This window comes from Anomaloglossus baeobatrachus, chromosome 9 (genome assembly GCF_048569485.1).
Source record: "Anomaloglossus baeobatrachus isolate aAnoBae1 chromosome 9, aAnoBae1.hap1, whole genome shotgun sequence".
NCBI lineage: Eukaryota > Metazoa > Chordata > Amphibia > Anura > Aromobatidae > Anomaloglossus > Anomaloglossus baeobatrachus.
The window spans coordinates 7,169,164-7,194,153 of record NC_134361.1 but is presented as its reverse complement, the minus strand read 5'-3'; the positions used below and the strand labels follow the sequence as shown (position 1 = coordinate 7,194,153).

General features: G+C 49.4%; 1 protein-coding gene across 4 annotated transcripts in view; it reads left to right on the top strand.

Moving 5' to 3' along the window:
* Positions 1-7,958: 7,958 nt before the first annotated feature.
* Positions 7,959-24,990, top strand: part of PCDH19 (protocadherin 19) — a 274,931-nt gene continuing 257,899 nt past the window's right edge. For 2 of the 4 annotated variants that reach the window (XM_075323057.1, XM_075323056.1), the window contains exons 1-2: positions 7,959-10,702; positions 16,626-16,740. In XM_075323057.1, coding sequence (XP_075179172.1) covers positions 8,568-10,702; positions 16,626-16,740 — 2,250 coding nt within the window. In that variant the 5' untranslated portion in view covers positions 7,959-8,567. Of the gene's footprint in view, positions 10,703-16,625; positions 16,954-24,990 lie in introns of all 4 variants that reach the window. The other 2 variants (XM_075323054.1, XM_075323053.1) reach the window with 1 other exon arrangement.

The following is a 24,990-nucleotide window of genomic DNA, read 5'->3' as shown; positions in this document are numbered from 1 at the left end:
TTCTGACCCGGTCTTATATTGGTCGGCTTATATTGGAGGCTTCCTCCACCTCTCCTTATATGTCATTATATGTTTGCAGCTTTTATTTTATGTTAGAAATTTGCACTTTTGTTTGATACTGATTTTAATATTATGATAAATAAAGCTGTTTTTACCTTTTTTGAAAATTACTCCTGTCTCTTCCGGTCTCCACTGATACATGCTGCATAATTACATAGTATTTAATGTCTACCTCCACTGATACATGTTGCATGATTACATTACATTAGTTGTCTGCCTCCACTGATACATAACGACAGTCCATCAAGTCCCAGTAATAAGAATGACATCATAGTAATTGTTTTTTGGGATGAATAATGGCACAATAGGTGGAACAGCTATAATATTTCTTATGCTTAGCATTGGTGTTGCACATTCTGCAATGGAACTACAACCCTCATCATCCCCAGTCAGTCAAAAGGACCAATAGCAGTGCTATATCAACCATACAGACGGGCAGGTGGCTGGGAGGGCACTCAGTCCTGTACTGCTTGCCCTGATGTCTCTGACACTACCTCCCTGCAGAGTCATACCACTGCTTTCTACCGTGTTTCCCCGAAAGTAAGGCCCTGTCTTACATTAATTTTACCCCCAAAAGTCCCACCCTGCCTTACTTTCGGGGGGGTCCTACTTTCGGGGAAACACGGTAGCTGTGTAAATCCATATGCCGCTCAGCAGGGTCTTACATTGTGATGTCACCATTTAGATGAAGTAATGTCATTGTTCCTCGCTCAGCAGGGTCTTACATTGTGATGTCATTATTTAGATGCAGTGATGTCACTGTTCCTCACTCAGCAGGGTCTTACATTGTGATGTCATGATCAGGATGCAGTGATGTCATTGTTCTTGTGATGTCATGATCAGGATGCAGTGATGTCATTGTTCTTGTGATGTCATGATCAGGATGCAGTGATGTCATTGTTCTTGTGATGTTATGATCAGGATGCAGTGATGTCATTGTTCTTGTGATGTCATGATCAGGATTCAGTGATGTCATTGTTCTTGTGATGTCATGATCAGGATGCAGTGATGTCATTGTTCTTGTGATGTCATGATCAGGATGCAGTGATGTCATTGTTCTTGTGATGTCATGATCAGGATTCAGTGATGTCATTGTTCTTGTGATGTCATGATCAGGATGCAGTGATGTCATTGTTCTTGTGATGTCATGATCAGGATGCAGTGATGTCATTGTTCTTCTGATGTCATGATCAGGATGCAGTGATGTCATTGTTCTTGTGATGTCATGATCAGGATGCAGTGATGTCATTATTCTTTTGATGTCATGATCAGGATGCAGTGATGTCATTGTTCTTGTGATGTCATGATCAGGATGCAGTGATGTCATTGTTCTTGTGATGTCATGATCAGGATGCAGTGATGTCATTGTTCTTGTGATGTCATGATCAGGATGCAGTGATGTCATTGTTCTTGTGATGTCATGATCAGGATGCAAGGATGTCACTATGCCTAGATCAGGCACACAGAAGGCCACTGCTGGAGTATCCCTCTTATTTCGCAGTGTGTAATTATAGGCAGTAATGACATGGCGGATGATTCGCTTCTCTCCTATCTTGAGCTTTTATAGACAGCTGCAGATAGACTTTCTATTAGGGATCCCCTGGGATCCGGCTGGTGCTCTGCTCATTCTCTCTTGTTGTGCTCATACTTCTTTTTTTTCTCTGTAAAGTTAATAATTTTACCTGAGTAATTCTTCCATTTCTAGTTACCTGGGGGATTGTTAATAGCAGAGCATCCCATTCAGACTCTTCTCTGCAGCTCAATCAAATCTTCAAGGCGCCAGTTCCTTGTATTGATTACTGGGTTCCTGACAGACTTTGCCACAAGGATGCAGCATCTTGTACTTCAGCCATCGTCAGGCTCTGGCTAATAGCCTGTGTGCATGTCTCCAGCAGAAGCGCAGGCAGCTCTCCCCCCAGCACTCGCACATTATTCTGCCCCCACCCCATTAGACCAACACCCCCAGTGATTACTGCAGCCCCCCATCCCATCACTCCAGCCCCTAGCCCATTATTACAGACCCCCCCCCACTACTCCAGTCCCCCAGTCCCCTATTACAGCACCCCAGCCCATTACTCTAGCCCACACTCCATTATTGCAGCACTCCCAGCCAATTATTATAGCCCCAGGCCATTATTACAGCACCCCCACCACACTACTCCAGCCCCACAGCCCATTATTACAGAACTTCAATCACACTACTCCAGCCCCCCCACCCCACCATTACAGCACCCCAGCCCATTACTCCAGCCCACACTCCTTTATTACAGCACCCTTACCCCATTTTTGCAGCCCCCAGACCATTATTACAGCCCAACATCACAGCACAGCCCATCCCATTACTCCAGCCCCCTAGCCCATTACTCAAGCTCTCAATCCATTATTACAGCACCCCTACTCCATTATTACAGTCCCAAGCTCATTATTACAGCACCTCCAGCCCATTATTAGAGCCTCAGCCCATTACTACAGCCCCAAGCCCATTATTACAGCACCTCCAGCCCATTATTACAGCCTCAGCCCATTACTACAGCCCCAAGCCCATTATTACAGCACCTCCAGCCCATTATTACAGCCTCAGCCCATTACTACAGCCCCAAGCCCATTATTACAGCACCTCCAGCCCATTATTACAGCCTCAGCCCATTACTACAGCCCCAAGCCCATTATTACAGCACCTCCAGCCCATTACTACAGCCCCAACCCCATTATTGCAGACCCCAAGCCCATTACTTCAGCTCCCCAGCCCATTACTACAGCCCCTCAGCCTATTACTCCAGCCCAACAACCCATTACTTCAGCCCATTACTGTGTATCCTTACCCCATTAGTCCAACCCCCCAACCCATTACTCCAGCCAATTACTGCAGTTCCTTACCCCATTACTCTAACCCCCCCAGCCCATTATTACAGCCCTCAGCCCATTTATCCAGCCCCCACCACATTACTCCAGCCCCCAGCCTTACTCCTGCTCTTCACCCCATTACTCCAGCCCCCAGCCTTACTCCTGCTCCTCACCCCATTACTCCAGCCCCCAGCCTTACTCCTGCTCCTCACCCCATTACTCCAGCCCCCAACCTTACTCCTGCTCCTCACCCCATTACTCCAGCCCCCCAGCCTTACTTCTGCTGCTCACCCCATTACTCCAGCCCCCACCCTTACTCCTGCTCCTCACCCCATTACTCCAGCCCCCCAGCCTTACTCCTGCTCCTCACCCCATTACTCCAGCCCCCAGCCTTACTCCTGCTCCTCACCCCATTACTCCAGCCCCCAACCTTACTCATGCTCCTCACCCCATTACTCCAGCCCCCAGCCTTACTCCTGCTCCTCACCCCATTACTCCAGCCCCCCAGCCTTACTCCTGCTCCTCACCCCATTACTCCAGCCCCCAGCCTTACTCCTGCTCCTCACCCCATTACTCCAGCCCCCAGCCTTACTCCTGCTGCTCACCTCATTACTCCAGCCCCCAGCCTTACTCCTGCTGCTCACCCCATTACTCCAGCCCCCAGCCTTACTCCTGCTGCTCACCCCATTACTCCAGCCCCCAGTCTTACTCCTGCTGCTCACCCCATTACTCCAGCCACCAGCCTTACTCCTGCTCCTCACCCCATTACTCCAGCCCCCAGCCTTACTCCTGCTCCTCACCACATTACTCCAGCCCCCAGCCTTACTCCTGCTCCTCACCCCATTACTCCAGCCCCCAGCCTTACTCCTGCTCCTCACCCCATTACTCCAGCCCCCAGCCTTACTCCTGCTCCTCACCCCATTACTCCAGCCCCCAGCCTTACTCCTGCTCCTCACCCGATTACTCCAGCCCCCAGCCTTACTCCTGCTCCTCACCCCATTACTCCAGCCCCCAGCCTTACTCCTGCTGCTCACCCCATTACTCCAGCCCCCAGCCTTACTCCTGCTGCTCACCCCATTACTCCAGCCCCCAGCCTTACTCCTGCTCCTCACCCCATTACTCCAGCCCCCAGCCTTACTCCTGCTCCTCACCCCATTACTCGAGCCCCCAGCCTTACTCCTGCTGCTCACCCCATTACTTCAGCCCCCCAGCCTTACTCCTGCTCCTCACCCCATTACTCCAGCCCCCAGCCTTACTCCTGCTCCTCACCCCATTACTCCAGCCCCCCAGCCTTACTCCTGCTCCTCACCCCATTACTCCAGCCCCCAGCCTTACTCCTGCTCCTCACCCCATTACTCCAGCCCCCAGCCTTACTCCTGCTCCTCACCCCATTACTCCAGCCCCCAGCCTTACTCCTGCTCCTCACCTCATTACTCGAGCCCCCAGCCTTACTTCTGCTGCTCACCCCATTACTCCAGCCCCCCAGCCTTACTCCTGTTCCTCACCCCATTACTCCAGCCCCCCAGCCTTACTCTTGCTCCTCACCCCATTACTCCAGCCCCCCAGCCTTACTCCTGCTGCTCACCCCATTACTCCAGCCCCCCAGCCTTACTCCTGCTGCTCACCCCATTACTCCAGCCCCCAGCCTTACTCCTGCTCCTCACCCCATTACTCCAGCCCCCCAGCCTTACTCTTGCTCCTCACCCCATTACTCCAGCCCCCCAGCCTTACTCCTGCTCCTCACCCCATTACTCCAGCCCCCCAGCCTTGCAGGTCTCATCACCTCCTCCGAGGGATGGGCATCGCCTGCTCCTAGCTGCTGCACTATGAGAAGGGATAACATTACACTGCCTCCTGCCTCTTGTCAATACATATTTGTATCCAGCCTTGTATACATATATCTTCATATTCCCTGCCCAAGTCTCAGCTTTCCATAATGTGATCGCTTCATGGCTCTTTCTTTTGACATGCACTCTGATTAGCTTAACCCTCTCTTTGCTGGTCAGCCTTGGAACAGAACGATTAACCCATTAGTGCTAAATGCTGCAGATAATTCATTGACATGAAGATCTATTGACATCTATCTAGAGAAAGTGAAGTAGCACCAGTCTTCCAAAATATGGGCTTAAGCCTCCAAATCCACTGGCAGATGGATAATGGCAATATATAGGTGAAAAAGAGGTCGCTCTCCAAACATAGCAAAAAATAGACAAAAAAATAGACAAAAAATGTTTATTCCATGCCCAAGGAACACAACGTGTCAGCTCGGGGTTTGAGGGTCTCTATCCGTCTATCTCCTATCTATTATTCATTATCAATTAGCGATTTCCTATATTTCTATCTGTACTTTATATCTATACAAACAAATATAAGATAGAGATATTTAGAGACACGGTTACTATAAGTATCAGAGACAGATAATAGCAGAGGCAAGGACAGAGGTGTACATGGAATGCTTATCTTTATAAGTGTAAATATTTAGCTAACACTTCATTCCCCCTCTATGATACCTGCAGTTAGCTGGCATCTATCTATCTATCTATCTATCTATCTATCTATCTATCTATCTATCTATCTATCTATCCCTCTATCCTTCTATCTATCCCTCTATCTATCTATCCCTCTATCTATCCCTCTATCTATCTATCTCTCTATCTATCCATCTCTATCTATCTATCTACCTATCTATCTCTCTATCTATCTATCTATCCCTCTATCCTTCTATCTATCCCTCTATCTATCTATCCCTCTATCTATCTATCTATCTACCTATCTATCTCTCTATCTATCTATCTATCCCTCTATCCTTCTATCTATCTCTCTATCTATCTCTCTATCTATCGATCTATCTCTCTATCTATTATCTATCTATCTATTATCTATCTATTATCTATCTATTATCTATCCCTCTATCTATCTATCTATTATCTATATATCTATCTATTATCTATCTATCCCTCTATCTATCTATCCATCTATCTATCCCTCTATCTATCTATCTATTTATCTGCCAGTCCTCCTCGATCTCTCTCTCTCTCTCCATTTCTCCCTCTCCATCCATGCATCCATCCATCTATCCTGTAGACCCCTGGCTTTCTCTGCCTCCTCCTGACCCTCCCACCTTGTCCCATGTAACATTAGATGAACATCTCACCATTAACCATCCCATTGATTTCCTATAGCAGTGATCCACCTCTAAATAATGTGACAAGATCTCCTCTAATCTGGATATTTAAGCAGCTGGAATCAATGGATCTGATTAAAAACACATTAAATAAATCAGAGTCACAATGGTGAGCTGTTTGTCTGCTCCATAAATGTCGGTAACTTGGAGATGAGGCGGCGCTATTAGCACATACAGGGAGGAGCGCGCCATTACCGCATCAGTGAGAATGCGGCTTTATTATTGGTCTGGAGATGTTAACATAGGGGACGTTTGCAGCCTGGAGGGGGTTAATAGCTGGTAAATGCCTGGGTGTAATGAGCTGACTGTAGCATCTGCTCCAGCTACACAGTCAGTGGCACTAGGTGCTGCTCCTCCTGTACAGGGTGCTGCTCCTCCTGCACAAAGGTATTGCACCTTCTGCACTAGGTGCTGCTCCTCCTGTGCAAGGTGCTGCTCCTCCTGCACTAGGTGCTGCTCCTCCTGCATAAGGTGCTACTCCTCCTGCACAGGGTGCGGCTTCTCCTGCACAGGGTGCTGCTACTTCTGCACAGAATGCTGCTCCTCCTTCACAATGTGCTGCGCCTCTTTCACAAGGTGCTGTTCCCACTGCACAAGGCGCTGTTCCCACTGCACAAGGCGCTATTCCTCTTTCACAAGGTGCTGCTCCTCTTGCCCAGGGTGCTGCTCCTCCTGCACAGGGTGCTGCTCCTCCTGCACAAGGTGCTGCTCCTCCTGCACAGGGTGCTGCTCCTCCTGCACTAGGTGCTGCTCCTCTTGCCCAGGGTGCTGCTCCTCCTGCACTAGGTGCTGCTCCTCTTGCCCAGGGTGCTGCTCCTCCTGCACAGGGTGCTGCTCCTCCTGCACAGGGTGCTGCTCCTCTTGCCCAGGGTGCTGCTCCTCCTGCACAGGGTGCTGCTCCTCCTGCACAGGGTGTTGCACCTTCTGCACTAGGTGCTGTTCCCCCTGCCCTGCTGCTCATAATGGGACCCTACATGCAGCAGAGTTTCTCCAGGCTACAACCTTCCTTCTAAAGCTCAAGGACACCACAAAACATGTATTCAGCTTTAGCAGGGTGGAAAGAAAAGAGAAAAGAGCATCTGAATGTGGGGCTGCAGCAATGGCAGCAGGGGTGCTCTGCTTATATGCATCTGAGGAGGGGAGAACAGAGTTAGGCTGAGAGGACAGAGGCAAGAGCAGAGATGCAGCAGAGACCCCAGCTGCAGCAGACTACGCAGCAGAGACCCCAGCAGCAGCAGAGACCCCAGAAGCAGAGTCCCTAGCAGAGACCTCAACAGAGGAGTCCCCAGCATCAACAGAGTCCCCAGAAGCAGCAGACTTTGCAGCAGAGACCCCAGCAGCAACAGCAGAGATCCCAGCAGCAGAGTCCCCAGCAGCAGAGACCTCAGCAGAGGAGTCCCCAGCAGAAACAGAGTCCCTAGAAGCAACAGACTTTGTAGCAGAGACCCCAGCAGAGGAGTCCCCAGCAGTAGCAGAGACCCCAGCGGCAGCAGAGACCCCAGCAGAGGAGTCCCCAGCAGTAGCAGAGTCCCCAGCAGTAGCAGAGACCCCAGCGGCAGCAGAGACCCCAGCAGAGGAGTCCCCAGCAGCAGCAGAGACCCCAGCGGCAGCAGAGACCCCAGCAGCAGAGACCCCAGCAGAGGAGTCCCCAGCAGCAGCAGAGTCCCCAGCAGCACCCTGGACAGCTCCTCCCTGCAGCTCCACCGCTGCTGACTGCTGAAGTTTGACTCCCCTGCTCTGGATTTGAAGCTCCCCAGCTCCAATGAGAGCGCCATCCCCCTCCCTGTCCTCCCCGCCGGCCCTGATTGGCTGCAGCGTGCACAGCGCCCCCTCCTCCTGCTCTGTCTCTCTGCACAGACTGCACTGACAGTAGTTAGCAGCAGCCGAGCACAGAGACAGCCAGGTGTCTATGAACAGAGGGACCTGCAGCAGGCACCGGCCGGGGCTGCGGAGGACGCGCACGGGGCTGGCACCACCAGGCCATCCGGATTGCAAACGACTTGATTGGAATTTTCTGCATTAGCAGGAAGATTTGTAGCCGGGAAGGGATCGGCTGTGCAGGACATCACCTGGAGCTTCCACTGGATTTATTTGCAGCCCCGGTACCAGCCCCGGTATCAGCCCCGGTACCAGCCCCGGTACCAGCCCCTGCTCTCTCCATCAGCCGCACTTTCGGGGCTTCTCTTGCAGATGTCGGGGGGCTCCGCGGACTGACTGAGCCTCGTCCACACTATCTGCGGCTATGGAGCGGCTGCGGCAGGACTGCGCTCACTGACATGCGTCCGCGGCTCTGCGCTCACTGACAGTGGCTGCGAGTCATGAGGACGCGGCTGAAGTGCCCATCCAGAGCGCTCTGATGCCGGCTTCTCCCTGAGCTTGCCTTCACTGGAGCGGAGTGTGCACCGCAGCGGCGAGTCGCAGCCGGGTTGAGGAGCTGAGGTGCAGCATCGCAGCCTGAGGACTGAGGCTGTGCCCGGAGATGGATGCGCTCCACATCTTGCTGTTGCTGCTCGTGTCCTGGAGCCGGTGCCGGGCGCTGATTAACCTGAAATACTCCGTGGAGGAGGAGCAGAGAGCCGGCACCCAGATCGCCAACGTCGCTAAGGACGCCAAGGATGCCGGCTTCGTGCTGGACCCCCGGCAGCCGGCTTTCAGAGTGGTCTCCAACTCAGCCCCCCACCTGGTGGACATCAACGCCTCCGGGGTGCTGGTGACCAAGCAGAAGATCGACCGGGACCTTCTCTGCCGCCAAATGCCCAAGTGTGTCATCTCCCTGGAGGTCATGTCCAACTCCATGGAAATCTGTGTCATTAAGATCGAGATCAAAGACCTGAACGATAATGCCCCCAGCTTCCCCACCGACCAGATTGACCTGGAGATCTCTGAGACCGCCAGCCCCGGGACCAGGATCCCCCTGGAGAGCGCCTACGACCCTGATTCAGGCAACTTTGGGGTGCAGTCCTATGAAATCACCCCCAACGACCTGTTTGGCTTGGAGATTAAGACCAGAGGGGATGGCTCCAGGTTTGCAGAATTGGTGGTGGAGAAAAACCTGGACAGGGAGACTCAGTCTCACTACAAATACATCATCACTGCCCTGGATGGAGGAGACCCTTCCAATTTTGGCACTGTGGAGCTGAATATTAAGGTGATAGACTCCAATGATAATAACCCAGTGTTTGAGGAGGCTGCATACATCGTGACTGTCCCCGAGAATGCCCCACTCAGCTCCATCGTCATCGACCTCAACGCCACCGACCCCGATGAAGGCACCAATGGGGAGATTGTCTATTCCTTCAACAGCTACGTGTCTGACAAGACCAGGGAGCTCTTCAAGATCGACCCCAAGACTGGAGTTGTCACAGTGAGTGGAGCCATTGACTACGAGGAAGGCCATGTGTACGAGATTGATGTGCAAGCCAAGGATTTGGGACCCAACTCCATCCCTGCCCACTGCAAGGTGACTGTGAATGTGTTGGACGTGAATGACAATGTGCCCGTCATCAACCTGCTGTCCGTCAACAGCGAGGTGGTGGAGGTGAGTGAGAGCGCCCCCCCTGGCTACGTCATTGCCCTGGTCAGGGTCTCCGACAGGGACTCGGGCGTCAATGGACGAGTCCTGTGCAAACTCCTGGGCAATGTCCCCTTCAGGCTGCAGGAGTATGAAAGCTTCTCCACCATTCTGGTGGATGGCAGGTTAGACAGGGAGCAGAGAGACCAGTACAACCTGACCATCCAGGCCAAGGATGGTGGGAACCCTTCTCTGCAGTCCACCAAGTCCTTCACAGTCAGAATCACCGATGAGAATGACAATCACCCCCACTTCTCCAAAACCTTCTACCAAGTGATTGTCTCCGAAAACAACACCCCAGGGGCCTACTTACTGTCGGTGTCAGCCAGAGACCCCGATTTAGGATTAAATGGCAGCGTGTCCTACCAGCTGGTCCCCTCCCAGGTCAGAGACATGCCAGTATTCACCTATGTGTCCATCAACCCCACCACCGGGGACATTTATGCCCTCAGGTCGTTCAATCACGAGCAGACAAAGGCTTTTGAATTTAAGATTTCAGCTAAGGATGGGGGCACGCCACCTCTCCAGAGCAATGTGACGGTCAGAGTCATAGTTGTGGATGTGAATGACAACACCCCAGTGATCACTGCCCCCCCACTGGTCAATGGCACCTCGGAGGTCTACATCCCCAGGAATGCCGGCATGGGCTACTTGGTGACTGTAGTGAAGGCTGATGACTATGACGAGGGTGAGAATGGCCGGCTGTCCTATGAGATTACAGAAGGGGACAGGGGCTTTTTTGAAATTGATCAAATCAATGGGGAGATAAGGACCACCAGGACATTTGGTGAAAACTCAAAGACCACTTATGAATTGATTGTAGCAGCTCAGGACCATGGGAAACCTTCACTCTCTGCATCTGCCTTGATTTTAATTTACCTGTCCCCTGCCCTGGATGCCCAGGAGTCAATCGGATCTGTCAATTTGTCCCTGATTTTCATCATTGCGCTGGGATCTATTGCCGCCATCCTCTTTGTCACTATGATATTTGTGGCTGTGAAATGTAAGAGGGACAACAAGGAGATAAGGACCTACAACTGCAGGTAAGGAGCCCCTCTAATGTCTACTCATAGCCTCTGAGACCCCTCTGCTGGAGTAGTGTGCTGTGTGACCAAAGTCCAACCGGCTAGAAATACTCAGGCCTTGTAGCCCCCTCCAACGTCCCCCCATAGCCTCTGAGACCCCTCTGCTGGAGTAGTGTGTGTGTGACCAAAGTCCAACCGGCTAGAAATACTCAGGCCTTGTAGCCCCCTCCAACGTCCCCCCCATAGCCTCTGAGACCCCTCTGCTGGAGTAGTGTGTGTGTGACCAAAGTCCAACCGGCTAGAAATACTCAGGCCTTGTAGCCCCCTCCAACGTCCCCCCATAGCCTCTGAGACCCCTCTGCTGGAGTAGTGTGTGTGTGACCAAAGTCCATCCAGCTAGAAATAATCAGGCCTTGTAGCCCCCTAAAGTGTCCACACATAGCCTCTGAGACCCCTCTGCTGGAGTAGTGTGTGTATGACCAAAGTCCATCCAGCTAGAAATACTCAGGCCTTGTAGCCCCCTAAAGTGTCCACACATAGCCTCTGAGACCCCTCTGCTGGAGTAGTGTGTGTGTGACCAAAGTCCATCCAGCTAGAAATAATCAGGCCTTGTAGCCCCCTAAAGTGTCCACACATAGCCTCTGAGACCTCTCTGCTGGAGTAATGTTCTGTGTGACCAGAGTCCAACCGGCTAGAAATACTCAGGCGTTATAGCCCCCTCCAACATGCCCCCATAGCCTCCTCTTAGACCCCCCCTCCCTGCGAAGTAATGTGGTGTGTGACCAGAGTCCAACCTGGTAGAAATACTCAGGACTTGTAGCCCCCTAAAGTGTCCACACATAGCCTCTGAGACCCCTCTGCTGGAGTAGTGTGCTGTGTGACCAGAGTCCAACCTGCTAGAAATACTCAGGCCTTGTAGCCCACTCCAACGTCCCCCCATAGCCTCCTCCAATGTCCACCTGTAATGTGCTGTGTGACCAGAGTCCAACCGTCTAGAAATACTCAGGCGTTATAGCCCCCTCCAATGTCCCCCCCATAGCCTCCTCCTAGACCCCTCTGCTGGAGTAATGTTCTGTGTGACCAGAGTCCAACCGGCTAGAAATACTCAGGCGTTATAGCCCCCTCCAATGTCCCCCCCATAGGCTCCTCAAAGACCCATCTGCTGGAGTAATGTTCTGTGTGACCAGAGTCCAACTGGCTAGAAATACTCAGGCCTTGTAGCCCCTCCAGTGTCCCCCATAGCCTCCTCCAATGTCCCCCCATAGCCTTCTCCTAGAACACTCCGCCATGGAGTAATGTTCTGTGTGACCAGAGGCCAACTGGCTAGAAATGCTCAGGCCTTGCAGCCCCTCCAGTGTCCCCCATAGCCTCCTCCAATGTCCCCCCATAGCCTCCTCCTAGAACACTCCGCCATGGAGTAATGTGCTGTGTGACCAGAGTCCAACCGACTAGAAATGCTCAGGCCTTGCAGCTTGCTCCAATGCTTCGCTGCAATGTGTCCTTCCCTCTGTTGCATCCGCCTGTTGACGCTTGGACTGCACTGGGTTATCTCCTTGTAGCTCTATGGACTTCAGTCTATTCAGTAAGGAACCTGTAGGTCATAGGCAATGAAAGCGGTAGATGTAGAAGTTTGCACAGCTTCGAGATGCACCCCAGGATGGGGCGGGGGGGGGGGCAGAATTGTGATAGATTACAGATTTCAGGAAATGAAGAAAAAAAAACAAAAATGAATGAGTGGCAGGTGTGTGCAGCCGGTAGCCAGTCACTAGCCACAGTGGCTGCTGACAATGAGGCAGGTTGTAGGAACAAGCTGCACTTCCCACTGGTCACCATTAGGTGGCACTGTGAGCACAAGGAATGAATGTTCAGGAATCACAGTTGGAATTTGAAAGAAAACAGAATGAAAAGAAAACAGAATGAAAAGAAAACAGGATGATTCCTACATTTCATCGCGGAGGGATCACACTCCATCCAAGCCCCTTTCTTAGCACTGTCCCCCCCCCATAATAATGGCAAAAAATAATGAAAAAAGAAAATACTAAAAAATAACAAGCAGTTAGAGGCAGATTAATTATTGATTCAGTTCTTATCAGCTTATGTCAGATTTTTAAGCGCTTATTTCTATCACACAGATTACAAAAGCAGCAGCTCTGCCGGGGAATCAACAGCCGCCCTCCAGGATGAGGTGGGAGCCCCCTATATAGGGGCTGGGGGGCCGCGGAGTAGGCTGCACGCTGTAATGGAGGGCGCAGCTTATGAAGCCGTCATACAACATTTCTTTCATTTACTCTATTGTCAGCAGAACAAAAAAAGTTTGGTAGACAAACGCTAACCCCACATGAATATCAATCAGCTCCCAAGTGGGGCAGCTGCAGCCGAATATTCCACTAATCCGGGTACAGGAGGGGGAAAGCGCCCCAAAATTCATCATCACCAGGGGCGAGCAGTGCCGGGAAGTGAGAGCCATGGATTAGGGGGTAGTGGGATGTACACAATATCCAGGTAATATCACAGATGATAGATAGATAGATAGATAGATAGATAGATAGATAGATAAAGGGATAGATAGATAGATAGATAGATAGATAGAGGGATAGATAGATAATAGATAGATAATAGATAGATAGATAGAGGGATAGATAGATAGATAATAGATAGATAGATAATAGATAGAGGGATAGATAGAGGGATAGATAGATAATAGATAGATAATAGATAGATAATAGATAGATAATAGATAGATAGATAGATAATAGATAGATAATAGATAGATAGATAATAGATAGATAGAGGGATAGATAGAGGGATAGATAATAGATAGATAATAGATAGATAATAATAGATAATAGATAGATAATAGATAGATAATAGATAGATAATAAATAATAGATAATAGATAGATAATAGATGATAGATAATAGATAGATAATAGATAGATAATAAATAATAGATAATAGATAGATAATAGATAGATAATAAATAATAGATAATAGATAGATGATAGATAATAGATAGATAATAGATGATAGATAATAGATAGATAATAGATAGATAATAAATAATAGATAATAAATAATAGATAGATAATAGATAATAGATAATAGATAGATAATAGATAATAGATAGATAATAGATAATAGATATATATAGATAATAGATAATAGATAATAGATAGATAATAGATAGATAATATATAGATAATAGATAATATATATATATGTATATATATATATATATAATGTGAGAGATGGATAGAGTTTTCCATCCCGGCCTGATGGGAGGGCATGCTGTGATTTGTAGTTCCACAGTAGGTGTCGCTGCCCCTTCTTGGTCTTGTAGTGGGATAAATCAGGTTGATTTTGGCTGTGCTCGGTGCCCCCTGTGCCCATGGGAGCGGTGCAATGTGCTGCGGGGACGCGGATCGGTGCATGTTTCTCTGGGTGAAGCCTCTGCGGTTGGGAGTTGATATTGGGCACAGTTGATGGACGTTGCGCCCCGTTGTGCAGACGTCTGTGCCCCCCGCTGCCCGCAGAGCCCTGGTGGATCCATCGCTGATAATGCGGCGCAGCCTCCCTGATTATTGTGTGGTGTAAAGTCTGATTTTGCAGGACGGGGGTCCCTACAGTGGCCATAGTGGAACATGCAAATTTACAACCCCCCCCATCCCCCACCCCCCCTCCCATTCTTTCCATAAAAAACCCAGGATTTTATGAAATTCAGTCAAAATGAGAAAATGATGGGCAGGCGAAAATTAAAATCCCCTCTCGGCGGCAATCTTCTGTGCATTTCTCCTGTGCAGCGGCGACGCTCGGTGGCTCCGGTGCCGGCCGCCTCTTTAATTCTCTGCTCTTATTTCTGTCATGATGGAAATGTCATCGGGACTGAAGAATAAATCCATGTCATATTTTTTAGTTTTATGTGACATTTCCAATTGCAGATCGTGGTCCCCATTCATTATCGTCACTTAGGTTGCTGGGATTCTTATGGGATAAAAAAGTGACTCTGAAATTAACCCCTCATTGCCTGGAGCCTCAATGACCTTCCCAGGGCAAAAAGACCCTCCTGAAAATAGTCACCAATACCTGCAGGGACCCCGGCACTAATATCTGCAGGGACCCCGGCACTAATATCTGCAGGGACCCCGGCACTAATACCTGCAGGGACCCCGGCACCAATACCTGCAGGGACCCCGCCACTAATACCTGTAAGGTCCCCAGCACCAATACCTGCAGGGACCCCGGCAATAATACCTGCAGGGACCCCGCTACCCATACCTGTATGTAAGGTCCCCGGCACCAATACCTGCAGGGACCCCGGCACCAATACCTGCAGGGACCCCGGCACTAATATCTGCAGGGACCCCGGCAATAATACCTGCAGGGACCCCGCTACCCATACCTGTATGTAAGGTCCCCGCCACTAATACCTGTAAGGTCCCCAGCACCAATACCTGCAGGGACCCCGGCAATAATACCTGCAGGGACCCCGCTACCCATACCTGTATGTAAGGTCCCCGGCACCAATACCTGCAGTGACCCCGGCATTAATACCTGCAGGGACCCCGGCACTAATACCTGCAGGGACCCCGCTACCCATACCTGTATGTAAGGTCCCCGGCACCAATACCTGCAGGGACCCCACCACCCATACCTGCAGGGACCCCATCACCAACATCTGCAGGGATCCCATCACCAACACCTGCAGGGACCCCGGCACCAATACCTGCAGGGACCCCGCCACCCATACCTGCAGGGACCCCGGCACCAATACCTGCAGGGACCCCATCGCCCCCCAATGTGCCCCAATCAATGTCACAGTAGTAATGAGGGAGATGTCATGAATTCCGCCCATGAGATGGAAGAGGCAGAAATATTGGGGTCTGGCCCAGAGACCGGCAGGAGAGGCGGCCGCCCGGTGACGGCAGGTTCTCGGTTATTTTTTGGCGTTTCCATCCCTCGGTCACTGGGGGCTGCTTAGTTATCAGATGGCTCCTCACGCTCCAGCGAAGCCTTGGGTGAGATGCTCATTGACTGTGGCTGCAGAGCTCCGCAGCGTTCTGCCAGGCAGGACAGGTAATCATCAGACACAGCCACACATCGTTGCCTCTGATCATGCAGATGTAGCAGAGCTGAGCTCCTGGTGACAGGGTGTTTTACATAGGTAGAGCGATGTGCCGCCGTGCTGGGAGAGGCGCCATCATATGATACAAGGAGATGGTGAACGAGCGCACACTCAGCTCTGCTGCATCTCCACTCAGCTCTAGTGGACGGATGGCCACGCTGACATATAGCACCATTCTTTATTTTTGGCCACTCCTGACAAGTTGTGGCTTGGATATAATGACTGCAGCGAGGAGCTGGGCATTCTTGGAGTTGTAGTTCACCAGCACAGACAGTGCCCTCTCTGGTCGATGGCTGATGCACATTCTGTATTGTTTCCCATCCACCGTAGAGTCTGGAAATCGCAGCTAATTAGAGCTTATTCTGTAAATCTACAAACTACATACTAATTAGGAGGCCATAAAAATATGTGAAGATAAGAATGAGGCAATTAGTGTGTTCCCATAGAGAAGGCGCAACGTTGGGCTGAACCCAGTGCAGCTTCCGGGCCTCCATCAGTAAGCAGCGTTTGTAGATCCGTTTCTCTGCTCGGCCAGCAGAAGCCCAATTAACCCCACAACTTCCAATTAATACGCTGGAAATCACGGGGTCAGGTCTCCTAACACGAGCGTAATTAGAGGATGAAGTAGGAGACACTTGTAAATCAGCAGAGATCGACCTCCGGAAAGATGGAGATAAAGCGGAGAGTGACAGGGCCCGGGTGGGTTTATGTAGAATTGATGGATTGTTCTTCTGCCGTCTTTCATGTTGGGTTGCCATGTATTGCACCGAGCCCTGATATAACATGCATGTGTTTGCACCTTATTAATGTTGTCTTGCAGAATAGCGGAATATTCCTATGGACACCAGAAGAAATCTAACAAGAAGAAGAAAATCAGCAAGAACGATATCCGACTGGTGCCTCGAGATGTGGAGGAGACGGATAAAATGAACGTGGTGAGCTGTTCCTCCCTTACTTCATCACTAAACTACTTTGACTACCACCAGCAGACCCTTCCGCTTGGCTGCAGGCGATCAGACAGCACCTTCCTCAATGTGGAGAACCAAAACACAAGGAACGCCGGGTCCAATCATGTCTACCACCACACCTTCACCAACCAGAGCCCTCCTCAGCCCGACCTCATCATCAATGGCATGCCTCTTCCGGAGGTGAGTACATTGAGCAACCACCTTCTCTTCCGCTAGCCTCATGGGGTCCATAGCTTGCCAGCATGGCAGCTGAGATTATGGGTCACACATAGTCCTTGGTCTTGGACAGTCATTGAAGTCTTCTTTTTGTCTATCTGCTCTTCCATCGTCTTTCTTTTAGCTCATTGATTTGATTTACGTTTCTTTGGTTGACTCTTTCGGTTGGGATCGACCATCTATAGTAGAGTGTGGTTGTTAGGAGTCTGATGTTACTTCTCACTTTTATCATGGTTCTTATATCTCGTGGAGAAGACAATAATGAGTGGATGTGAAATGGTGTTGGTTCCAGTGGCCACCATGATTCTTGTCTTCGGAGCCATTGGACACGTTGTGTTCATTAGTGATGATTGACACAGTGGAACAGTCACTTAGAATAGTGCGTGGCTTGTTTCACTAGTGGAGGGATACTGGATCCGAAGAATAGAAAGGATCAGCCCCTCCACCACCCGCAGGTTCTTATTCACCCCTGTTGTGAGGTTTTGGTGGAAAGTGACGTCTTAGATAAGAAACTGAAGAAGGTTTCACGTTGAGTCAAAATGTTGCAATTTCTTAAACTGTTCCATGCTGAGGCCTTGAGCGGCGCTGACTCTTCGAGGTGGTCGTGAGCTTCCATTTCTGAAGTGTTGTTACTATCTCCGCTCGAGTTTTCCATGTTTTGTATCCAATGCTCCTGTAACTGAGATACGTCTGGAAGGTGCCGGTCTTCCTGAGACTGGAGCGGGTGTGACCTGTGACCTGGCCGGCAATGACCTCTCCTCCGAGAGCCTGCCCTATGATAGGTGGCGCATAGAATAGCGCCCACCCCAGGATGGGGGCCCCAGGGCCCCGTACTATGGAGCAGTAGGCACTGTCTGCTGTACTTCTATTATGGCGTCCAATAAACATGGCGCACAGATCACAAGGAAATTCAGGGGCATGTCCGGGTACAAACACCTGCATGGACGCCAGGATAAGGCTCCGTGCAACATAAAATGTCCATGTAATGGAGGTTTAAAGGGGGTGTCCAGGATTAGAAAAGCACGCCTGTCTGCAGGATGGGTGTGGTATTGCACCTCTGCACCATTCACTTCAATGGAGCCGCTTGTAGAAAGGGCTGGCGCTGTTTTTGGCAGAAGGCGGCCATGTTTTTCTAAACCTGACCAAATACATTAAGATTTTTCAAAAAAATTAAACTTTGTGAAGATGTTGATTGTTGGGCAAAGAGCGAATGTATCAACCGGACGACAGAGGTCTGCGAAATCTGAGACCAGTGACTGGAATTTCTACCAACACCTCTACCAGGGTGAACTCAGACTTCCCGGGGTGAGCTCAGACTTACCAGGGCGAGCTCAGACTTACCAGGGCGAGCTCAGACTTACCGGGGCGAGCTCAGACTTACCAGGGCGAGCTCAGACTTACCGGGGCGAGCTCAGACTTACCGGGGCGAGCTCAGACTTACCAGGGCGAGCTCAGACTTACCGGGGTGAGCTCAGACTTACCAGGGCGAGCTCAGACTTACCAGGGCGAGCTCAGACTTACCGGGGTGAGCTCAGACTTACCAGGGCGACCTCAGAATTATAATGTATCGGGCGAGCTCAGACTTACCAGGGCGAGCTCAGACTTACCGGGGTGAGCTCAGACTGACCGGGGTGAGCTCAGACTTACCAGGGTGAGCTCAGACTTACCAGGGCGAGCTCAGACTTACCGGGGTGAGCTCAAACTTACCAGGGCGACCTCAGAATTATAATGTATCGGGCGAGCTCAGACTTACCGGGGCGAGCTCAGACTTACCAGGGTGAGCTCAGACTTACCAGGGCGAGCTCAGACTTACCAGGGCGACCTCAGAATTATAATGTATCGGGCGAGCTCAGACTTACCGGGGCGAACTCAGACTTACCGGGGTGAGCTCAGACTTACCAGGGCGAGCTCAGACTTACCAGGGCGAGCTCAGACTTACCGGGGCGAGCTCAGACTTACCGGGGTGAGCTCAGACTTACCAGGGCGACCTCAGAATTATAATGTATCGGGCGAGCTCAGACTTACCAGGGCGAGCTCAGACTTACCGGGGTGAGCTCAGACTTACCAGGGTGAGCTCAGACTTACCAGGGCGAGCTCAGACTTACCGGGGCGAGCTCAGACTTACCGGGGTGAGCTCAGACTTACCAGGGCGAGCTCAGACTTACCAGGGCGACCTCAGAATTATAATGTATCGGGCGAGCCCAGACTTACCGGGGCGAGCTCAGACTTACCAGGGCGAGCTCAGACTTATAATGTACCGGAGTGAGCTCAGACTTATATAGTACCGTGGTGAGCTTAGACTTACTGGGGTGAGCTCAGACTTATAACGTACCGTGGTGAGCTCAGACTTACCGGGGAGAGCTCAGACTTATAATGTACCGGGGTGAGCTCAGACTTACCGGGGTGAGCTTAGACTTACCGGGTCAAGCTCAGTCTTATCGGGGCGAGCTCAGACTTATAATGTACCGGGGTGAGCTCAGACTTATAATGTACTGGGGCGAGCTCAGACTTATAATGTATCGGAGCGAGCTCAGACTTATAATGTACCAGGGAAAGGAGAACTCCAGCAACAAAGTCCAACGGATAGTAAAACCAAAAATCTTTATTAGTTCATATTAAAAATCCATAAAAGTATCCAAACAGGGTTCTGTGCAAACAGAGGACACGTTTCAAACCGAATGGTTCTTAGTCAGTCTTATAATGTACCGGGGCAAGCTCAGCCTTACTGCGGCGAGCTCAGACTTACCGGGGCAAGCTCAGCCTTACTGCGGCGAGCTCAGACTTACCGGGGCAAGCTCAGCCTTACTGCGGCGAGCTCAGACTTACCGGGGCAAGCTCAGCCTTACTGCGGCGAGCTCAGACTTACCGGGGCAAGCTCAGCCTTACTGCGGCGAGCTCAGACTTACCGGGGCAAGCTCAGCCTTACTGTGGCGAGCTCAGACTTACCGGGGCGAGCTCAGCCTTACTGCGGCGAGCTCAGACTTACCGGGGCGAGCTTTCCTTAAACTGTACAAGGTGTAATAGACAATGATGGGTCCGTGCGGTACAACCCTTTCTATTGAGACTTCTCGGGTCTTCCTCTCATTTTAGTATTTTCTACTGTTCTCAAATTCAAGGATGGAAATTCATTAGGATTAGATACAAGGACCAGGACCAAGACTGGAAAGGAATAGATAGACTGTGGCTTCCAGTCCCCAGGATATGAAGGTGCAGACATCCCCATTATCACACTGACAGAGAGAACAGAGCAGATATCTTACTTCTCACAGCTGAGGGTTTGTCACACTGTCACTATTGTTTACAGTATCTAGAGCTAAATACTGAACCAGTCAATTTATTACTGCAGGTAAAACCTACCCAGGGTGTTAAAGGGGTTGTTTCACTGGAGCCGCTGCCTTTCAATATGTGGGGGTCATCGGGTCGCCCCGTGGCCGCTCCTGCCCCCTCTGCACAAAAGAGGGGAAACCCTGGGGGGTCAGGATTGCAATATTATCATATTAGGGGACGCTGGAGCTCCCGGAGGGGTCTACATTCTCGCTCATGAGTCTTCTCATGAGACGATTGTTCTTAGTTCGCTGAGGATTGTGTGCACTGGAAATAATTGGAGCAAAATCTCAATTGTAAAAAGTTTATAGAAGTTTTCAGTTTCTTTTCACTGACAGGAAGCAGAAATCTTAACAATGATGATGAATAAACACAGATCGTAGATGATAACGTTGTAGAAGATTTTCTTATACGAGGATCACACCTTATAGAAAACCAGAATCAGAGATGTAAATGAATAAATAGATACTTTATGAGACAGGATAACAATACGTCTGAGCCCCGGGGCGGACGGCCACACACCGTAAATAGCTTTACTTTAACCCTTTCACGCGGTATAAATATATCCACGTCATGGAGTCTCTGATGTAAAGTAAAGCGAGCTGAATCTGTGATTCAGGAGTCGATATGCGGCTCCAGAATAAAGGACTTAACATTCCCATCCTAGAAATGCGCCATTGTATCGCGGTGACCGGTAATGCAATTATTATAGACGGGCCGCAGTGATACAATGTGTCCTATTCATCTCACGCTGCAGAGGCCTCTCTAATATTGAGACATTTGTATCCCAGAAATCTGCCTGTTTCAGGATCCGGCCAGCGCGTTTTGTGGAGTATTGTTTCTTTAATTGTTCAAATTGGCCACATCGGGATTGTTTGTGAAGTTTAGATCTCATTATTAGCTTGTTACAAAATTAAAACAACAACAGCCAAATTGGCAGAAGAGATGAGTCCATGTGATGTGGAGGAATTAATTATCTGCGGACTTTTTAAATTTCAATCAAAGATATTAGAGTAAAAGGACGTCTCCCGCCTCTTGGCATTCGCATTGCTTTCATGATTAAAAAAAGGGTATGAAGAGCGGAGCAAGATTTAATAAGAGGAAGCGACGACTTCACAATTAATTCTCTTATTTCTGAAGGGAAACGGGAGATACATTGTAACCAATAGGAGCGTGGCTTTAATTATGGAGCCCGATGCTGAGGCTACTATGTGCTTTGTTTGTCTGGTTGGTTCTGTAACAGTTTGGATACTTTGTTGGCTGTGTAACAGTTTGGATACTTTGTTGGTTGTGTAGCAGTTTGGATACTTTGTTGGTTGTGTAACAGTTTGGATACTTTGTTGGTTGTGTAGCAGTTTGGATACTTTGTTGGCTGTGTAACAGTTTGGATACTTTGTTGGTTGTGTAGCAGTTTGGATACTTTGTTGGTTGTGTAACAGTTTGGATACTTTGTTGGTTGTGTAGCAGTTTGGATACTTTGTTGGTTGTGTAACAGTTTGGATACTTTGTTGGTTGTGTAACAGTTTGGATACTTTGTTGGTTGTGTAGCAGTTTGGATACTTTGTTGGTTGTGTAGCAGTTTGGATACTTTGTTGGTTGTGTAACAGTTTGGATACTTTGTTGGTTGTGTAACAGTTTGGATACTTTGTTGGTTGTGTAGCAGTTTGGATACTTTGTTGGTTGTGTAGCAGTTTGGATACTTTGTTGGTTCTGTAACAGTTTGGATACTTTGTTAGTTGTTTTGTAACAGTTTGGATACTTTGATAGCTGGTTCTGTAACAGTTTGGATACTTTGATAGCTGGTTCTGTAACAGTTTGGATACTTTGATAGCTGGTTCTGTAAAAGTTTGGATACTTTGATAGCTGGTTCTGTAACAGTTTGGATACTTTGTTAGTTGTTTTGTAACAGTTTGGATAATTAATGGTTGGTTCTGTAAAAGTTTGGATACTTTCATAGTTGTTCTGTAACAGTTTAGTTACTGTGATAGTTCTGTAAGGCTGCTTTCACACATCCGGCTGAGCGGCACAATACGGCGCTCTGCAGAAAAAACGCAACCGTTTTTTTTTGCCGCAGGTTGCGTTTTTTTTCGCATATACTTGCATTAGCGCCGTATTGTGCCGCATGGCCTTCAGTTGCGTGTTTTTTGCCAGATGCGGCATATTTAGCCCATGCGGTGGCCGGATTGAACGTTGCCTGGCACGTTTTTTTGTGTGGCGAAAAAAACACATCGCGCCAGATCTGGCGCGATGCGGCGCGATTTACAGTGGAAACCTATGGACGCCGGAAGCGTTTTTTTGAACTGCGCATGCTCAGTATCAAGCTGCATCCATCAAAAAACGGACGGGCCGCATGGAAAAACTTATGCTACGGATCCGTTTTTTTCGCCACATCCGTTGCATAGGTTTTTGACCTGGATTGTGCCACTCAGCAATGTGTGAAAGCAGCCTAACAGATTGGATACTTTGATAGCTGGTTCTGTAACAGATTGGATACTTTGTTGGTTCTGTAACAGTTTGGATACTTTGTTGGTTCTGTAACAGTTTGGATACTTTGTTGGTTCTGTAACAGTTTGGATACTTTGTTGGTTCTGTAACAGTTTGGATACTTTGTTGGTTCTGTAACAGTTTGGATACTTTGTTGGTTCTGTAACAGTTTGGATACTTTGTTGGTTCTGTAACAGTTTGGATACTTTCATAGTTGTTCTGTAACAGTTTGGATACTTTGTTGGTTCTGTAACAGTTTGGATACTTTCATAGTTGTTCTGTAACAGTTTGGATACTTTGTTGGTTCTGTAACAGTTTGGATACTTTCATAGTTGTTCTGTAACAGTTTGGATACTTTGTTGGTTCTGTAACAGTTTGGATACTTTCATAGTTGTTCTGTAACAGTTTGGATAAATAAAGGTTGGGTTCCAGTTTGATTTGTTTTTAGCAGTTGCAGAGCTGATCGGCTGCTTATTTTGTAGAATCATTGTTATTCTCAAGCTGATTGTTCCGGAGCGCCCTTCCCCCTGTGTCCAGGCTTTTTGTCTGCTGAGGGGCGCTGGGCTCCGGATGATTGGCAGTGCGGATGAGTGGCATGGCCGTGTTTCTGGTCCTGACACAATGATCTCTACTTTTACAGGCAGAGGCTTTCCACCTACAACATCTGGGCAGCTTCCGAACAGCGCTTGCATGCTGTGTGGAAACAAGCTTGTATGTGCTGCTCTCCTTGCGTAGGATACTGACTAACTCCGTTTTAGGCCTCATTAGTGTTTGGTGTCCCTTGGCAATAAGCAGCAAAGTTGTATGTTTTTACAATCACTTTGCAATTTTAGGCATTCATCCTTTTTTTCATTGACCCCTCTACGTCAGCGGCTGGGTCCACGAGCTACGGACCCTGTGTCTGCGGTGCACCCGCAGTGCGGAGATCCCCGCGGCCCCCAGGTCGCCTGGGTAATGATTTGATTGAATATTTGATTCTTCCTAGGAAAATGACAATAAGGGGCAATAATCCTCTCTCCATACAGACATGTATCTTCTGTGACTGTGTTTAGTAGCTTAGGTTCCAGAGTTCGTCTGTAATCAATCATAGATAGAACTACATAGGGAGGTATTGATTTATATACGGGTTGTACACCGGTCGGACCCCTGCAGATCAGTGGTCAGCAGGTCCTGCGCTGCTGAGGAGCGCAGTATATAGAGCAGCAGCGCCACAGCTCAGTAGTGGTCATTGTCAGTACTGCAGCTCAGAACACAGTTACGTCATTGTACCTGAAATGGCAACCACCCAATGTACAGAGCTGCGCTCCGCGGGTCCCGGCACTGTGCTTCTGGCCACCGGGGACCTGCTCTCATTGTATGTGCCCGGCAGCTGGACAGGGAAGATTTGATAAGAGCATTGTCACACACAGAGCACTAGAGATGTTACACGCAGGGAGTAACGAATTGCATAAATATCAGTACGGATGGCGTTATATCACAGACAGCTACAAGACCAGATCAGAGGTTTGGGGGTTGGATTATTCTGACAAGTTCCCTTTAAATCTTTGTTGCAGGGACCTCTAATCCATATGTCACCACGTAGAGTTCCCTGACTCTCTGCGGCCGGACCCCTGTGACCATGTCTGGGGGTCTATAGTGAGATAAAGTATTGTAAGCAGATTGTGCCGCCATTACCAAACCCAGATGTGGAACGGATGGGGTTTCTCGTTTTTGGCCACCTGGATACAAAGTGCAAATAAATGGCCACTTTATTGTGATGGGATCCATTCCTCCTCAGGATTCGGAGCTTTCTTTACTCTCTCAGTAGCAAATACTAAAGGCATGTGACACACGTCTTCTCCGAGCTGCGGAGACTGGCTGCCAGTTATCTCCCCAATGTGCGCAATTCTCCGCAGACCCCTCACAATGGCGCTGCTATCTCGGCTGCATAGTTGAGGTTTTGTGCATTTTGCTTCCGGGCCCCGATCTGCTCCCTCAGGATTAAACGCCTCATTCTGTTTATTTATAAGCCGGGGCCGATAAACACAAATGAAAGTGAATTGGGGCTGAGCGGAGGCCGCGATTAGGGGCCGGATCTTTTTCTTGTGTTGCAGTTTGCGGCTCATTATTTTTACTTGCGGCGGCACATAATGTAATCGCATCTGCTTATCGCCGAGTGTGCCGCGGCCCCAGACAATGCTGCGCGGGAACTCT